The following is an 18,270-nucleotide window of genomic DNA, read 5'->3' on the forward strand; positions in this document are numbered from 1 at the left end:
TGGAAGATCTTCTAGAATATCTACAGCCAAATGCAATCCTAAGACCACATATATCAATAGCCCCCTGGCTCTTTTTGTGCCCTAGTGCCTCCAGACCTTAACAACCTTCTGGCCAAATGACCAAAAATGAAACAAAACAAAATAGATACGCTAGTCAATTGCCTCTCCTTTAAAGCAACTGCACAAGGAGGTGGGAGTCATTCTCCCTTTATGGACTGCAGCATGGTTTCTGGGGGGTTCTTTTACCCCAAAAACCTGATTTTTTTCCCTTCTTTCTAGAGCTTGGGGAACAAAGGTACCTCTGACCACTTTGCTTTTGTGACAGTTTAGGTATTTGGTAGGGAGGGGGAGATTTTGTCTGAAAAAAATTGGAACTATCACAAGGTTTTGGGTGTCTTCTGATTTGCAAAATGGGGGCCACACTTTCCCCAACCCGACGTAAAGCCTCCAGGAACAGCATTTCATATTTTAAATAGGCTGCAGCTATCCTGCAGCTTAACCTTTTAAAAATAGCATTGTTCAAAACCATAAGTGGACTTCCAGCCAATTAACAGTTTTGTTTCATTTTGCGATAGTATGAGCAGTAGGTGAATAACTGTCCAATAAGAGTCTAAACGTATGGAAGATCCTCATGCTACATCACAAAGATCATTAACATGAAATAAATGAGAACGGAGTCATATGTCTTGAGAGTTTATTATGTTTACCAGTAGTTTCTAGACTAGACATTCTGGAAAAAAGGTGTTAACTTTTCTTCTTCTTTTAAAAAGTCATATACCATAACCTATGTGTTGTAATTTGACAAGATTTTCTAAATACACCTGTTTTTAGAACTGTTGCACAAATACAATTCAATAAAGAGTATTAACTAAGAATTGTACACTTTATATTCCAGTATAATAATCCTGTTTGCCACTGAAGCCTACGTGGAAAATATCAATTGCAAATGGTAATGCACATTTCACCATCATATGAAAGCTGTGGTTTAAGGTATGAAACTGTATACAATTTCATTTGCACATGCTACCCACAGGGCAATTCAAGCACCTGTAGGTAACAGTTACACAAGTTAATAAGTTCTACATAATAGACTTGAGACACCTACTTTCTGGAGGCAAAAGAAAAAAAATGGTGTTTAAACACATTCATTTATTATATAACAAAATGAACAGGTTAGATTGAGCAAAGGAAACTAATCAAGTAGTTTAAATCCTGTGAATGACATATACAATTTGGAAATCAAGATGGAAGGAACTCCTAACATGCTGTCCATCTGCTCTACAAATGGGAAGAAGTAGAGAAACAAAGTTTCAAGGTATACGGGTTAGAGCCATCTGTAAAATATAAAAGGAAATCCAGCAGTTAGAATAAATGTCATGGGATAGTTTTGTTCCTTATACCAGCCGGCTAGGTTTAGAAATGGCATTTCTTTAACCAATTGTTTTACTGCAGTTATACAAGATGCTACACTAGGCTCTACTTATGGGACCGCAGTAATATCATTATTGCTGTCCAATAAAGAAATTTTTATTGGAAGCAGAGCCATCTGAGTTATATAGGCAAACAATAGTTTCATTAGCTTTACAGGGCACACGGTGTACAAAGGGCTTTCCTTAGGGCTGAATGTCTATTAGAGAAATATCATACTACTGCAACATTTAACCTGCTTTATTTTCATGCTTGGTACAAAACTGTTCCTCTCCAGGTAGAGTGCATTCATTGTTCTTTTGACCATTGCATAGAATATGGTTATGTGTCTGTTCCTCCTCCCCTCCCCATCTTCCCAGGCCTTCAGATATCTCTGGAGATGTAGCTGAAGGCCTGGAAGGGTGGGGCGGAAGAGGAGGAACGGGTGCATGCCTATTCCTCCTCTCCCCCCTGCCCCAGGCCTATGGCTGTCTCTGGGGAAGTCCCATCCCTGGAAGTCCTGTCCCCAGAGGGGCGGAATTCCTATCCCCAGAAGTCCCCCTCCAGGAAGCTCCGGAACACCTTTGAGTTTGGGCACTTGGTCCCTAAAAGGCTCACTATCACTGGTCTGTGTTAGCTTAGACTTGCAATCCCACAGAATATGAATGGCTGTATGATCCTCACCACTGTTTTTTTTAATGGAGATGGACTATGGTCACTGCTATTTGCTAGAGCAAAGGAATCCTCACATATTATATCCAAGTAGGATACAGTGATAGAAGAAAAAAGAAAATGTGAATCATGAGTATTTAGAGCTGTGTCTGTTTACAACTGAAGACAGTTTTAGAAGTCATTACATTTCATTGTATGACAACAGTCAAAACTCTTTGCCAAAGACAAAATGATACACAAATGTCCAAGTCTCTTTTCCTGTTTCTCCTATGATTATGTACCTTTGTCTGATTCCAGAAGATCCATATTTTTTTTACTGGGAATCCCTCTCTCCTCCATTTCAAAACCTGTCTAGTCTTTCAATTTGCACAATTACACTGGAACGGAGTGGGTAAGTCTCAATCTATGGTCACTAGGTCACAGGTTTCCCAAAAAACCACTTCATAGAAATGGGAATGCAGCCTTTCCCAGTGAAGGAAATCCTTTAGTTATTTGTCTTTCCTTCAAATTTAGGTATTAACTATCATCCTAAATATTCTAAAGAATTGCAGGAACACTGTGCAGTCAGACTTGGTGTTGAAACCATCTTATTTTTTCAAATGTATGCTTTGCTCAACTGTCTGGAAAAGCCCTTTGACAGCAATGGAAAAAAACAGGACAGCTGTTGCTGTAAGAGAAATAACTATCTCCGGCACAAAGTTTACATTGACAAGTACGTCTCACTACATTCTTCTATCGTACAAGTATTACTTCCTAGCCCTAGATTTAAACAACGGATAAGAAATAAAGAAAAAATATATACAGATAACATTCAGTTTGATGACTTACTAGGGACTCTTATCTGGTAGTGATTAAGTACAGTAAGGGCTTCTACTGCATCTGTCTTGCATTCCCACTCCAACAGACCGGATAGTGTTTTGGCTGAAGCTGTGAGAAAAACAGTTTAAATATTTTGTCACTTTTATAGTAGGTTCTACTATAGTAGGTTCTATCGTAGTAGTTGTGGGGTATGTGGGAGTTAAAAAGGCAAAATATTTACTTACGTTTTGGATCAAATACTTTGTATTTGATAAAAGGCAGTACTTCATGATCATCACACAGCTGGAAAAATGATCAATGGAGAACAGGGTCATTAAATAAATAGTATCCAGTCTTAGAAGATTTCACAGTAATAATAGTGTATGTGCCAGTAAACACCAGATTTTCTCCAAATTAAGATAGCATATACTCAGTTTGTTGATTTCAGTACTGGATACACAGCAGAGCAAGAGGCAGCCTGCTTGTTGCAAGTAAGCAAAGCCATCAATTTGTCTCAACTTACACTGTATTGCAGAAACTCTTACTATCACACTGACAAGTCATTGAATCACTAGAAAACAACTTAAGTTAGTCAGAATTAGCTCTTGCTGTGAAAACACTTTATTCCTGCTTGAGCTTGATTTGAACTTTCAAGCAATTCAAACTCTTAGACACATCCAAGATCTGGAAGCTAAAATATGGTGCTTGTTATATAGTAGCACAGGACATCTATGGTCACTTCCTTTTCTAACTAATAACAGCCAGTACTGTATGTCTTAATACATTAATCCTTATTTTATGCAGACACAGTACAGCATCTGAATATAGACTGTGATTTCTGTATCAGTGTGTAGGTGATGCACAACTCAAGCAACTGAAAGAGCCAATGTGGAGTAGTCCTTTGAACAGTGGACTACAACTCTTGAGACCATAGTTTGAATCCCTGCTCAGTCATGGAAGTCCGGAGGGTGACCGTGGAGAAATCACACACTCTCAGTAGCCTCAGAGGAAGACAGTGGCTAATCTCACTCTGAGCAAATCTTGCCAAGAAAATCCCATGATAGTGTCAGCTTAGGGTTGCCATAAATGAGAAACTATCTTAAGGCACAAAATAGGCTACTGAAGAAAGCAAGAAGGACTCTTAGAAAAAATTCAAACAGTAGACTATAGAAACAGAATGACAAGAGAACTTTTTGATCACACAATTTTTAAGACATAAACAGGCACTCCATAATTTATAAGATTAAAACTGCTCTTTAAATGTTCTTATGAAAAAACATGGTGCTTCACAGCCTGGAATGCTGACATACCAATTTACAAAGACCTCTCATTGTTCATCCAATCATGAAAACTAGCATACCCTCTACTTAAGACAGTGAAACGTTGAGTTCTGTTCATAGTATAATTGCTTAGCTTTCTGCAAAGGCACAGCCCCCAACCATGAAACTTTAAACATCCTTACTACAAGATAAGTCTCACTGAGCTTAATAGGACTCACTTCAGAGTAAAGTTTCTAAATATGAGTCCCAGTTCTGGGAAAAGAGCAGGATACAGATGATGATGATGACGACGACAATGATGATTGATATTTTAAAAGTGCCGGAAATCTATTTTAATAATATTAGTACAGATTTTATAACTGACACATAGATTACACTTCAAAAACTGAGAATGAGCAGCTTTCATTCTTACCTTTACAAAGGTCTCTTCAGTCACACACAGTGGAACATTATAGTAATGCAATACACAAGAAGGTGGCTGGATTATATTTTTGGATGCTTGACCAGCACTAGTAAACCGATTATTCTTGCTCATTGCAAAGTCTTTGTAGCTGCTTGTTCCATCCTCCAGTTCAAATATCTGACTAGGAACAACTGAATGCTGTTTGGACACACTACAATTGAAGAGTACAGATTGAAGAAAAACTTTCCAGTAAAAAATGAAAAGGATATTTTAAACAATTCCCAAAACAACATATGTAACAAAAGCTGAACTCACAACTTATATGTCATCTATAAATTCCTGGAGTTAATTATTCATTAGTCTAGGTATTTGAGAAGATAAATAAAATATTTAACATTTTACATTAAGTAAAATTTTAAAACTCTCTTTGTGCATGCAGACAGTATTCTTCCAACATAACTTTAGTCAGTAGCCTTGCTATAGTGCATTACAATTTTTGCATATTAGATGTTACAGAATCAGTGTTAAAACGAAAGATAGAGTGTACACATACCAAACATTAAGCCTTTTCCCAAATAATTTGACGTTATTAAGATGTGTGACTGCTCTTTCAACAGCGTATTCGTCACCCATTTCCACTAATGCTGTGCCTGGAATAGTCTTCATAAACTTCACCTGTAATATTTTAAGGAGAGAGGCAATATAATTTGAAGAATAAGAATGTGCAGTTTTAATTGGAAAATATTGGCCATTGCTTTGCTTTTAAGTAACTTTTAATGTTATATTGCCTAGCTGTTGTTCTTTTGTTTTTACCTTTTCAATATTTCCATACAAGCAGAACAAGTTGAAAACTCTTGAGCAGTTCATCTTTTGCTGGTGCAATCCACTAACCATGACAACAGACCCTGAGGGGTTCCCCCCATGCATGTAAGAGGAGGAGGCCTGTGGAAGTGGGTAAGCAACAAGCTCTGGAGTATCTCGAGATGCCATTCGATATCGGCTTGGTAATGGTAACAGAGGGCCATGGGATCCTAAAGACAAAGTACTCCTCAGTTAATTTCATTTGAACAGCTTAATATACTTGATTTACAACACCAATTTTTCAAAGGTTACCAATTTGTGTTTTCCCAACCAGAGCAACATGTTTTATTCAACAACTTCATGTCAGAGGATATTAAAAGGAACTAGCATCATAATTAGTATCAACTAATGAAACCATTAAAAGAATGTAACAATTTCTATAATTTTTGTATCTTATTAGAGATGATTTCTAAGAACACTGTGGTTGGCAGCAACAGCCAGAACACATTTGAAAAACATTTGATTTGTATTTATTTTATTGACTCTTGGGGAGAACCTGATCACTTCTCTCCAAGAGCTAATACAAGAAAACCATAGCATGCTAGCTACAGTACTAAAATATCTTTGTTGTTAGAGTTTTGCTACAATAGACTACGAAAATTTAATATCAGCTAACACACAAACCTCTATCCAGATGAGGACAAACCAAAATAAAATGCTCATTCTTCTTCCCACCCTCAGGTCCCTAAAGAGCTGGAGAACTTGGAAAAATCAACTATCACAAACCATCAGACTTAAGAACAAGCTATTGATTTCAATTAGTTTTAACAGATATGCTGGACAATGGCCTAAGTGTGGTTCTACAAGTCTGAATCTCCATTTTTGGAAATAAGAAAGGGGGGGAGGGACTGAAAAATTCTTAACTGAGACAACACATAAAACCTATACCCGCCTTAACCCCCTTAGGTTCAAACTGAAAGGCAGGACACTCAGTAGACCCTCTGATCAGAACCAGAACCAGCCCTGCAATGCAACTGAGTGGAGCACGCTGCTTCAGAAAGTACATGGAAAAAAAGCAGGAACTGGTGTTTGAATAGTACAGTGGGCCTGCATTATTGGCAGGCTAGCCACCCATGGACTGGAGCTCCCAAAAATCGCCCCACCCCATATTAGCTTATGGCAGTGCACACTTGTGGGCGCACTAATGTGAGCTTGTGCATGTTGCTGCCCATTAACTAATACAGGCTTGAGTTCCCATGCCTTTTCCCAACTGTAGGAGGCCCCTAACACTGAAACCCCATGGATGAGAAGGACCAAACGTATGACATGTCATTGCAAATTAAACTGGAAGAAATTATGAAAGGAGGAAACAGAGACAAGATTTGTTGGATAACAAAGCCATCAATGGCTCTGAACAAAGATGGCTGTGTATTAGGCCTAGTATCGTAAATATATACTTCTTAATACCAGTTGCTGGGAAACATGAATGACCATGCTATTGCTTTCATGCAGAGTTTACATATGCATTTGGCTGGCCAGAATGCTAGACTAGATAGCCCTGACTCATTATACATTTTGGGTGCATCCACACGGGAGAAATAATGCAGTTCTTCTGACAGGATCTCTTCCAGCAGGCCTTTCCAGATTAGCCTTGCTAGACTAGCCTCCCCTTACTGATATCATCGGCCCTGTCCACCCCAGACCCCCCCGATGGAGACACTTTTTCGCCCAAATCTACCCACAATTTTAGTGAATTCGTATTGGAATGTTTTACTATTTCTTGTTGTTTAATCTCTTTTTAAGGTTTTGATTAATGTTTTTTTAATGCTTGGGGGCGGGTGGGATATGGAATTGTTCTTTTTAACTGGAATTTTTAACTGGACGGTGTTTTATTTTTATACTGTTGTAATCCGCTTTGATTCTTCGGTGAAAAGTGGAATATAAATAAATTATTATTATTATCATCAATTTGACATGACTTTAAGTGCCAAGGCTGCATCCTACAGAATCCTGGGATTTGTAGTTGTGTGAGGCACCAGCACTCTTTGGCAGAGAAGGCTAAAGACCTTCTAAAAATACAAATCCCAGAATTCCATAGGATGGAGCTACAGCACTTCAAGGAGCGTCAAACTGCATTGTTTCTGCAGTGTAAATGCACCCTCTGTGACCATCAACTTTGGTGACTATGCTTTCAGCACAGCCTACAGAGACTTGGATTACATTCTTTAGTTACACAACTAGAAGCCATATAACTCACCATAACCATCATGCCTAAATGATGAGGGATGCTCTCCCAGAATAGCTTGTCTCTGACGGCCTTTCCCTCTGTCTAAAGGGAGGGAAAACAGTATTAAACATAAAACAAGACAACAAGAAGCAACTCCTCACAACGATAATGCCATTTTATCAGTAAGGAAAAACAGCAGCACATATTCCATTAAGGCAATGACAGCAGCCCCACTTAGACAGACCAAAGGTCTCACCCAGTCTAGTTATCATGTTTCCCACAGTCACCAAAAGATACTTCAAAGTTATTTTAAGATATTAATTTTCGTAATTTTAAGATGGCCATTTAAACAAACATATAACTGTAGGATATCATCATTATTGTAGGATACCATCATTATTGCTGGCATAGAAATACTGCACGTGAAAAGATGTGACATTGTAAACCTAAGAAAAATGGACAGTTTTCTTAACACCAGACAATACTACAGACAATACTTTACAAAGCAGGCATTACCTATAACTCTCATAAAAACAAGCTGTAAATGCAGTACTTTCAAAGGACAGTACCTGAATCAAACTATTAGCTTCAACAGCAACACATTTTCAAAGTGGGCTTCTTTCAAGAAGTTTCAGCATAATCCAACAACAACCTGTATTACATGTTTCATAATAAGTCAATAGGGAGCACCATATTTATGTACATACATTATCACACCGACTATTGATAGCAGGAATGGTGAAAACATTATACATTGCTACACTATTCAGGCAATACAGTCTATATTATAATTGCAATTATGGTTTCATTTTTAACAATAAAAAGTTCTTTCAGCAAACTGCATTTTATACATGTAAAGTTAACCAAGGGGTCAACACTACTGGATGAAAACAGTGACCAATCAAGACTGATTAGTTACAACACTCTTATGCTTACTGCAATTCTCCTGATAAACAGCAGTTAGCTTAAGCCTTCACTGGTTGCTTTCATGAGGTAATGTGAAATGCCAATACATCAGCTGACTGCCAAACAATGAGAAATGAGAAATTTCCAGCTTGCTAAAAACACTAATTTGAGATAGCAAATCTTTGATGACAAAATTTAAAAATTTGCTTTTAAAATCTGAAAGTATGTTAAGGCAACTGTCCAAACTAAAGAAATTATACATGTCTTCTTATAACCATTTGACTGAAGGGAATGATGTGAAGAGGGGGACTTTTTAGCATCCTGATCTTAACTCAATTTTTCAGAAACATTTGCTGATTTCAGTACAATTTACTTCTAACTAAGTGTACAACATTTGTGGAATAAAGACAGCCTTGTTAATAAGTCTTAAATACTAGACTGACTGTAGACCCCAAGATATTTTAACGACCATGATTTAAAGGCTATGTTTTTAAGAACTGATGCTGCTGTCCTGCAAAAAACAAAACAAAAAAAAAAAAACAGTGAAAAATGTAATACTTTAAATAATGGAATTCAAGATAGATTCCATACTCATGACTGATGTACTGAGGAGACTAACGTGGCTTATCAATTTAATGACAAAATGTATCAATGGACAAGTACAAAAATAAAACATGTTTTAAACACTATTGGGCTTGAATCCTCTGGTCAATTCCAGCTAAAAGAGACCAATTCAATCAATGGGATTTACCTATGCACTGACACCAATTTGCAACTGATTCAATGGGTCTACTCCAGCTGGAACTACCAAGAGGGTTCAGGCATTGGAATGTTAAACAAACTGTGACTGGAAATTAATTCCCTTTATTGTTGATTTATTTTGAACTGTTTTGTTTTGCATTTTGCTGTGCCCAGCATCAATATACTACAAAACAGGAAGAGAAACAGTTATATTGATGTTTTCAATCAAACAGTTTGATTCAACTATCATTCTCTTTCTTATTAAACAACAAACAGCATCTTCTTCAATAACACTGGAGGACAATCCTGTGAGGATTTTACAGAAATTAAATTATTGCCCTGGACAATAATTTGAAGAACACATTTATCTTTTGATATACCTATGTAATAGTGCTGATGCATACTGTTCTATTGCTTCCATTTGGCTCCTTCTGCAAATGGGAGCAGCAACAGAACTTTCATCAATGTTTGTTCTAGCACAGTGGATGACAATTTAAAAATGTCTAGGAACCAATTATGTCTGACTCAGATCAACTACAGGTTGCACTAAACAGTTGAAGTCCACTATTGGCTTAACCTCTCCTCCATATTTCACTTTAAAAGGGGGGAGTATGCAATGTGAAGCTTAAAGTAAACTGTGTGTCTAGGAAAGTAATTGTACAAGACTGTTTGAGGGGAGCCTATATCTTGGAGATTGTCCACTTCTGGTTTAGTGTGCCATGCAAACCACGAGCTCTGGCTTGTCTCCTCTCCAAAACAATCCAAAATAATAAGCTGAGACAAAACTGTGGCCTATAACTCTGGCTTGTGGCAGGAGACAAGTTAGTGCACCTGCTATATAGTCTGTTCAGTTGTAAAGAGGAGCAATCAAGCCAGAATGTGATGAGCAAACCCTATCAGTATGAAAAAGGGAGTCCTACATTAAGAGACAAATGAAGACGCTGCTGCTTTTGTGATATGCATGTGAAATATTTTATGTAGGAAAAGAAATGTAAATGTAAAGAAATATAGTCTGCAGGCGTACTAACACATGTGGTTGCATTGATACCAATTTGTGAGTAATCATTACAAAACAAAACAAAACAAAAAAACCCACCTGTAATTGCAACTACAACATTCAACAATAGCTGCAATATGGGTATTTTATCCTACATTATTCACTTGAATTAACTCTAAATTACAATGGAACATGTACAGATTTCTGTACTGAAGCAGATATAAGCCAGTGCATTTACATTAATTTCTCAATTTATATGAACTAACACAGTGGCTCAGTATTTAGATCTAGGACTGTAAAAATCAGGTTCAGCCTGCCCAGTTACAGAGTTCAAATTCATTCCCTTGAGAACAATTATACACTCAGCTTAACATACCTTGCAATTATGAGGTTAAATAACTACTCTAAGGCTGCTGCCACACTGCAGAAGTAATGTAGTTTGACAATGCTTCGACTATCATGGCTCCATTCTCTGGAATCCTGGGATTTGTATTTTGTTATGGCACCAGAATGGTTTGACAGAGAAAGCTAAATATCTCACAAAACTACAAATCCCAGAATTCCACACATTGAGCCATGGCAATTAAAATGGCATCAAACTAGGGGCCGAAACAGACCAGCAATAAGTGCTGGCTTGGGGGCGGCATGGTGTTTAGATGATGCATGCCCTGTTGCCGCCCACCAAGCCAGCATCATGCCGCCCGCCTGCCCAGATGGCAGGCAGCATTGCGTGCTCCGGCAGTGCAGCATCCAGATGCTGAATGCCGCAGGAGCAAAGAAAAAACGCTGCCACAGTAGAAAGGGCCCAAATGCAAATGTAAATAACTGCATTTATTAACACAGTCAAAATGTTAAAACTGCATTTTCAAATTAATTGACATTCAAGTAAGAGCTACTTTTGAATATACTTTTCTTTCTGGACAAGCCCAAAATCTTTTACAGAGAACATCTGAGCTGATACCAAAATCTTACAGGTTAGTTAGGAAGAGGACTACATTAGCAGAAACTTAAGGATGGAATGGTTTGAAGAATGCATGTAAAGCAGCCTATTACAGGGACACTTTTGTGTAGGCCAACTGTGTTAGTGGATTCGGATGCCAAGAACCTTAGGGAGTATTAATTCTTTACTGTATCCTTCAAGATGAAGAAACTGCCCACCCCGTCAATTACCATGCAGCTCACAACATAAAAAGGAAATGTCAAAAGCGTGCTTTCCATTGCTTCATTGAAACTGCAGCTGCTAATGACTCCATTATTCTCTCAGCTTCCCAAAGGTATACGATCCTATTTCCACAAGACAGTATCTGTGTTCCTATTTATTACTTCTCACTCAGGGAATTTTATTTATATAATAAATAAGAATATTTTTAAAGGGTTTATTCAGCTCTCTTTCCTCCTATACTTCATGTCTAGGACCACATCTAAAGAGCTACAGCTATCCAAGTGTTTTTCAAAGTGTCTCAATGCTATCTGGAAAACCCATTTAGGCTGCACTTCTATTGAAAGGACATTAAAAAGCATCTTGCAGTACGGCAGAGATTTGCTGTTCAAATAACAGTCAAATATAGCCATGCCCTAAGGAAAGAATTCTCATTTCCCATGGTTTCATCTACTGTGACAAAAACTGTTCATAATTTTTACCAATTTGATTGAATAGGCATCCACTTAAATTCAATACCACAAGCAGTTAAGTTATAAGACAGTCTGACCCCCCAAAAAAGGGTTTTAACAGAAATATTGAGATTTGACAGTCTGCTAACCAATAGTGCAGCCCCCTTATTAACCTTTTACAAATTCTTAATTGTGTATGTCTATGGCCTACATTTTAAATGTACATTTTTACAAGCTGCAACACCACCAATTAAAACAACAACAACATTTCGGCAAGTTAAAAGGTGAGTTGAAACCTTCATTTTCATGTTCAAAATTTAGAGGATACTCTACCTTGATAAGATAAGTTCTCAACTCCATGTTATAAATGCCTAGATTTTCAAAAAGTACATTACACCAAATTATATACAAGTCATTTAGTTACAAGGAACATTTACAGAAGTAGACTACATATCAACTTTAAAAAAAATCATGCAGTTGTTTTACTGTTGAAAACCATATTCCAACTAAGCATTGCAGTTAAAATGCTTAGGTAAATTACAGCTTCCATTAAATATTGATGCCTAATAGGAATTATCTGGCAGGATGCTGCTGAACACCAATTAATCCTTCCAATTTTCTCTTAAATACAAAAAAGAAAATTATCACAATTAACAGGAAAGAAACAAAAGTCTGGATCTTCCATTTCATGCAGTTTCATTCTACAACTGTGATTTTTATAGGGACATAAGATTGGAAACAAATACATATAAACTGGATTAGAATGGGTACAGTCTACCATTGTATTCATACCATGCAAACCAGAAGTATGGTAAGTGTCCTCCTTGATATGCTTGTGGTGGTGGTGCATGTAGTATGCAGTCAAGGTGAGTTGCAAGTCTGAGATTTTTCAGAGGGCTTTCTGATGATGCCGATGTAGTGCATGATGAGGTGTAGAGTCAGCCTGCTGGAGTCCTCTATCCTTCTTAATGCCTTGTCCAACATATGGGGGAAATCCTTTCCATGGAGAAGCAGTGTGCAAGTTTGTAGTTTGTAAGGAATAATCTGCATCAGTGTCCTCTCCTCCAAAGAGGGAGAGCTGCTTGGAGAAATGCAAGTCCTTGTACTGCAAACATGCTTGCATGTATGGGCTCCTTGATGAACTAAATAGCTCAATGTAACCAGCAGGGGGCACTAATGTTGAGAGTTAATTCTTTTCCAGGATTACAAGATGCCTTTTACAACAGAGCTTCACCAGCAATGCTTGGCTTGAAATGACTAATGCATCAGGCAAACTAATTGCTGGTATACATAAGCACACACAGATTTAGAACTATTACCGAAATACTTACCTCGTCTCCCCAGATAGGGTTTTGTATAGTCCCAACTATCATTGTCATTTCGAATGACATTAAGTCGTGTTGGCTGTTAAGATACAAACAAATGGCAAGTCTTATTCAGTGTATGTCTTTTAGAGGAATATAGAAACTTAAGAAGGTATGTTCATTACCCTTGCATATTCAATTTTTAATGTACAGCACCCTGCATATATATCTGCTCCATTGAGTGCTGCTTTTGCCTTCTGGGCACAAAGAACCGATTCAAATGTAAGTCAGGTTAAGGATTTTTCTTTAAACCAACTTTTTCATCTTCCTACAACAATAAACTACAAGTAAGACTTGCTTAGATAGGAACATGATGCCCAGGCTCCCACCAGCCCTTGTGCTGATGGAAGAGGCCAGCTGACAGATTTTGGAAACAGTTTTTCCTTCTCTGCACCCTCACATGCAACTTCTGCAGAAGGATCATCTCCTCTTTCCACTACACTAAGCACTAGTTTAAACTCCTAGCTCTCTGGAACAGAGACTGAGGTGTTACAGGCCATATGCTGTGTGTGTATGGGAGCGTGAATGAGCAGGTTATATCAAGATTTACCGAGAGACTTCTTATCAGCATGAAGAACCCAACTGGAGCATTACTGCTGTCTGTATTTGAAATCACAGGCCCCATACAGACAGGCCAAAATAAAGCTGCTTCGGTTCACTTTGATAGTATGCTGTTTAAATGCTGCATGCGTCCTAAGAGTCTGGAAGCCACACCAATCCACAATCCAGTCTTAAGGACTGGAGCGCAGCTTTGGCGCAGCTTCCGGACTCTTAGGATGAATGCATCATTTAAACAGCATACCTCCAAAGTGACTCGAAGCAGCTTTATTTTGGCAGTCTGTATGGGGCCACAAAGAAGAATTTAAAGTCACATTAATTCATACACAGGAAAATGACAATTTCCGGGTTCTACAGCTCTTCTGATACACTGAGACAGACAAAACAATGTGGAATCACAATTTTACAACTAATTTCATGTTATTACTTTTAAACAAGAGCGTTTTTAAAAATGTGTTCCATATTATAAGATGACTTTTGTGCTGCTGTGACCACTGAATCTAAGGCCCGAAACAGGCAGGCAAAAAGCACCTGCTTTGGGGCCACGTTGGGGGTGTGGTGTGTATATGATGCAAGCCCCGAAAGCGGCTGGAAGCCATGCTGAGCATGTGCCAATCTGGAAGCCAGCACAAAACGGATTGGACTAAATTGCCTCCTGCCAGTGGTCTGGTTTGGGACTGCAGTGGTGGCCCACTTTAGAAGCAGTGCTGTGGGGCCGTCATAGTCCCAGTGTAATTGGGGCTGGTGTGGTCCCAGCACAATCCTTTTGGCCATCTGTTTTGGGTGTAAATGTACACCCCTGTCCTGGCTAATCTGCTTGCCTGAGAGGATGATTAGAGGGACAAAACCAAAGGAAAACTGTCTGAGGTCCTGAGGGATTCCTGATGGTCAACAAAACAATCTCCTATGACATAAATTATCACCCAAAAAAGGGCATAAAAAGGATATTCAACCATGGCTTGTATTCCATTCCTCTTGAATATGACAATACGCTGTACTTTCCCAACAGGGTTGCATACTGTATATAAGACATCCTACAGAAGAAAGAGGAAATTACTCAAACATTAGACATCAGACATTTTGCTCTCTAAAATATTATCACTATTTACTACCTAATCTAATAGAAAGCATTTGCATTACTCTACATATATCAAGAAACGTATTTATCTCCATTACAAAACTGCTCCAACTGCCTCCCTAAGTAGTTACATAAACATAAATATTCATTCTGAAACAGTGCAAGGCAAACAGAAAACCCAACTTCAGAGTTTATCTTCATATGCTCAATCTTTTTTTATCTTTCAAACTGATCAGGTTGACCCAGGGCAGGCCAGAGGATATGTCCCCAGAACCTGACCCCTCTGAGTGTTTCCTACAGCTCTTCTGCCCATCTCAAACTGCTTCTCAAGTCAAGCTGTTGATTCTACCTAAATTAATGGTAATTTTCTATAACATTTAAATAAAAGCAGATTATGTTTCCACAGAAGAATGTCAAAAACATAACAAGCAAAATTATTTAATCAAAGTCAGGCTGAAAATACATCTGTATTAGTCCATTTTGTGTGTGTGTGTTAATTCTAGATAATTTGGCTAGTTTTCAGAGATCAGCCTCTCAATATATTTAAAAGTTAAAAGTTATTCTTTAAACAAAAGTATTCAGAAAATGATAATACTGTAATCTATTTTCATTCACTGAGCATTATATGAAGATCATAGATCATACAATATTCACCCGGGCAAGGACAACTAAAGGAGAAGACTCAAACCAAAAAGCAGAGGCAACACATAGCAAGAAGTAATATCTGAATTATGTGGAGAAACATAAACCATTTACAACCCAAATGGAAAATGTATTGTAAGACAGAAGCCACTTCAATGCTGGTACACCTCCTACAAGTTATTGGCTGGTTGAGTGGCTTGCTAAAACTATACAATTGACAAAGCCATTTATCAAAGTTTCTGGAGCAGAACCAAATTAGTATCTAAACTAAGTAACTCTTTTGCTGCTGTATATGAATAAAAAAACACCCTCCTGTCTTGTTTTGTGGAACAAAAAATGTGAGTCTGTGCATAAATGTGATGATATTTTGATTGCTTTTTGAAATATAAGTACCACTGCATAAGCATCTATTAGTGAAAGATGCAGAACAGAACACAAATGTGACAGGCTGCGCTGACTGTAAAGAAATGTGATGCAGGGAAGTCATTTGAAATAATACTTAAAAATAAAACATACCACTGTGATAGGATACAGAGGATTCTGAATTGACAAGAGCAGAACTTTATTCCCTCCAGAGGGATCATCTGTATTTCCTGGACGAGTAATTCGTTTGCTGGTAGAGTAATTGAAAAATGCCTGTTGCCCAGCTATGTATACGGCCTCATCTGCTGCAAATGTCACACACTTTTTGGCACTTTCAATATCCTCAAATTCTACCAAAGCCTGACGCTTAAATGGCATCATCATGACATAGCTGTAGATGAGAAAACCAAATAAATACATAAATAAACAAATCAGTAATTTAAGGTCATTTGTAAAGCAGAAATTTGATCTTATATAGCTAACTCCAACTGTTATAGTATAAAGCATACCCACTAAATCAATGGAATTTACATGTATGCTGATTTATCAAGTTCCCAATGATTTCATGGGCCTAATCTATCTATAATTAACAAGTGAATTTAACTCAGAGATTCCTCTAAAACATTTTTACTTGAAACGCAAAAAAATTAGTTTCTAAACTTCGTAATTATAACCTGCATGTTATTCAAACAATTTTAGATACAGCTAGCTTAATTACACATTTAATTAATCCAAGCTATAAATAATGCTGAGAGACAGCATGATGTAGTAGTTTCAGTGTTTGAAACCCAAAGGGTAATCTTGGGTAAGTCTCAGCCTCAAAAGAAGGCAAAGTCAAATCCTCTCTGAACAAATCTTGCCAAGAAAACCCAGTGATAGATTCTCCTTCGAGGTGCCATAAGCTGGAAGTCATTTAAGGCACACAACAACATCATAAATAATTCATAAAATAATGAGGACTTAACAAACTAAGCTTCTTTTTGTTAGTATAAATTTAATACTGTAAAAACAAAGGCATGTAAAACTTTTCTTGAAACCAACATTAGATAGAGAATAGATCTGTGTCCCCATGGGTCTGACTTGGAATCAACCATAATCATTTAGATACCGGCATGTTTTTTCATGCAAAAGGATGACAAGTGTCATTCACACAATGGCTGCATTTACCTGATCAAATATATGAACAAAATGTTCATAGCTTCCCATTAATTTAAAACAAACAGTTTGTTTAGAGTACAATGCAACTAAGTAAGCATCTCCCTACATTTTTAACTAGGAATTATTATTAACATTTTTCAAATAAGGAAGTGATTAGCTAAGATGAAAGTCAACTTCAAAACATAACTTCATCATGTTCTCTTTTCTTTAGAAGCCATTAACTACAGTTCCCCAGTTGAGAGGTAATGGGGAGCAACAGTTAACTGTACCTTCCTGGTTTATTTCCCAGTTTATGCAAAAGAAAGAGCAAATCAGTTGCAGGAAGCTCATTTATATAAATTATTAAGTCAGAATATTTCTCTCTAAATAAAGCCTTTGCCTTTTAACAGTAAATGTAAGTTCTAAGGATGATAAAATATCTAATACTGAAGCACAGCTTCTATGTGAAAAGAAGCATATACAGATTGAGTATCCCTTTTTCAAAATTCCAAAATTCAAAATAGACGAAAATACAAATACAAAATTGTGGGTGGCTGAGATAGTGACACCTTTGCTTTCTGATAGTTCAGTGTACACAAACTTTGTTTCATGCACAAAATTATTTTTAAAATATTATGTGTATATTTATAAGGGGAGAGAAGCAGGCCAGCAACAACAGGCCTCTGCCTGCAAAGAAGACGAGCCCTCCTCCCGACCGCCATCTTGAGGGGGAGAGAAGCAGGCCAGCAACAACAGGCCTCTGCCTGCAAAGAAAAGACGAGCCCTCCTCCCGACCGCCATCTTGAGGGGGAGAGACGCAGGCCAGCAAAACAACAGGCCTGCCTGCAAAGAAGACGAGCCCTCCTCCCGACCGCCATCTTGAGGGGGAGAGAAGCAGGCCAGCAACAACAGGCCTCTGCCTGCAAAGAACGAGCCCTCCTTCCCACCATCTTGAGGGGGAGAGAAGCAGGCCAGCAACAACAGGCCTCTGCCTGCAAAGAAGACGAGCCCTCCTCCCAACCGCCATCTTGAGGGGGAGAGAAGCAGGCCAGCAACAACAGGCCTCTGCCTGCAAAGAAGATGAGCCCTCCTCCCGACCGCCATCTTGCTTGTCTTTATTGCATGTTGTTCAGTTTTTATTGGTTTTTGTGAGGTTGTTTTTATGATGTGTAAGTTTTTAAATGATTCTGTGAACCGCTTTGATCACCTTGGAAAAGCGGTATAAAAATAAAACATATTATTATTATTATTATTATTATTATTATTATTATTATTATTATTATTA

At 37.9% G+C, this 18,270-nt stretch overlaps 1 protein-coding gene across 1 annotated transcript in view; it reads right to left on the reverse strand.

Annotated features, from left to right (window-relative positions):
• Nucleotides 1-677: 677 nt before the first annotated feature.
• The window catches only part of HNRNPLL (heterogeneous nuclear ribonucleoprotein L like), a 22,701-nt gene continuing 5,108 nt past the window's right edge, over nt 678-18,270 (reverse strand). Inside the window, exons 3-13 of the mRNA XM_042476412.1 lie at nt 16,002-16,239; nt 14,714-14,799; nt 13,333-13,429; nt 13,175-13,247; nt 7,619-7,690; nt 5,374-5,591; nt 5,114-5,235; nt 4,570-4,771; nt 3,123-3,180; nt 2,908-3,006; nt 678-1,334 (exon numbers count right to left, since the gene is read on the reverse strand). Of these exons, the coding sequence (XP_042332346.1) occupies nt 1,279-1,334; nt 2,908-3,006; nt 3,123-3,180; nt 4,570-4,771; nt 5,114-5,235; nt 5,374-5,591; nt 7,619-7,690; nt 13,175-13,247; nt 13,333-13,429; nt 14,714-14,799; nt 16,002-16,239 (1,321 nt within the window). The 3' untranslated portion in view covers nt 678-1,278. The remainder of the gene's footprint in view (nt 1,335-2,907; nt 3,007-3,122; nt 3,181-4,569; nt 4,772-5,113; nt 5,236-5,373; nt 5,592-7,618; nt 7,691-13,174; nt 13,248-13,332; nt 13,430-14,713; nt 14,800-16,001; nt 16,240-18,270) is intronic.

Source organism: Sceloporus undulatus, chromosome 1 (assembly GCF_019175285.1).
Source record: "Sceloporus undulatus isolate JIND9_A2432 ecotype Alabama chromosome 1, SceUnd_v1.1, whole genome shotgun sequence".
Classification (NCBI taxonomy): domain Eukaryota; kingdom Metazoa; phylum Chordata; class Lepidosauria; order Squamata; family Phrynosomatidae; genus Sceloporus; species Sceloporus undulatus.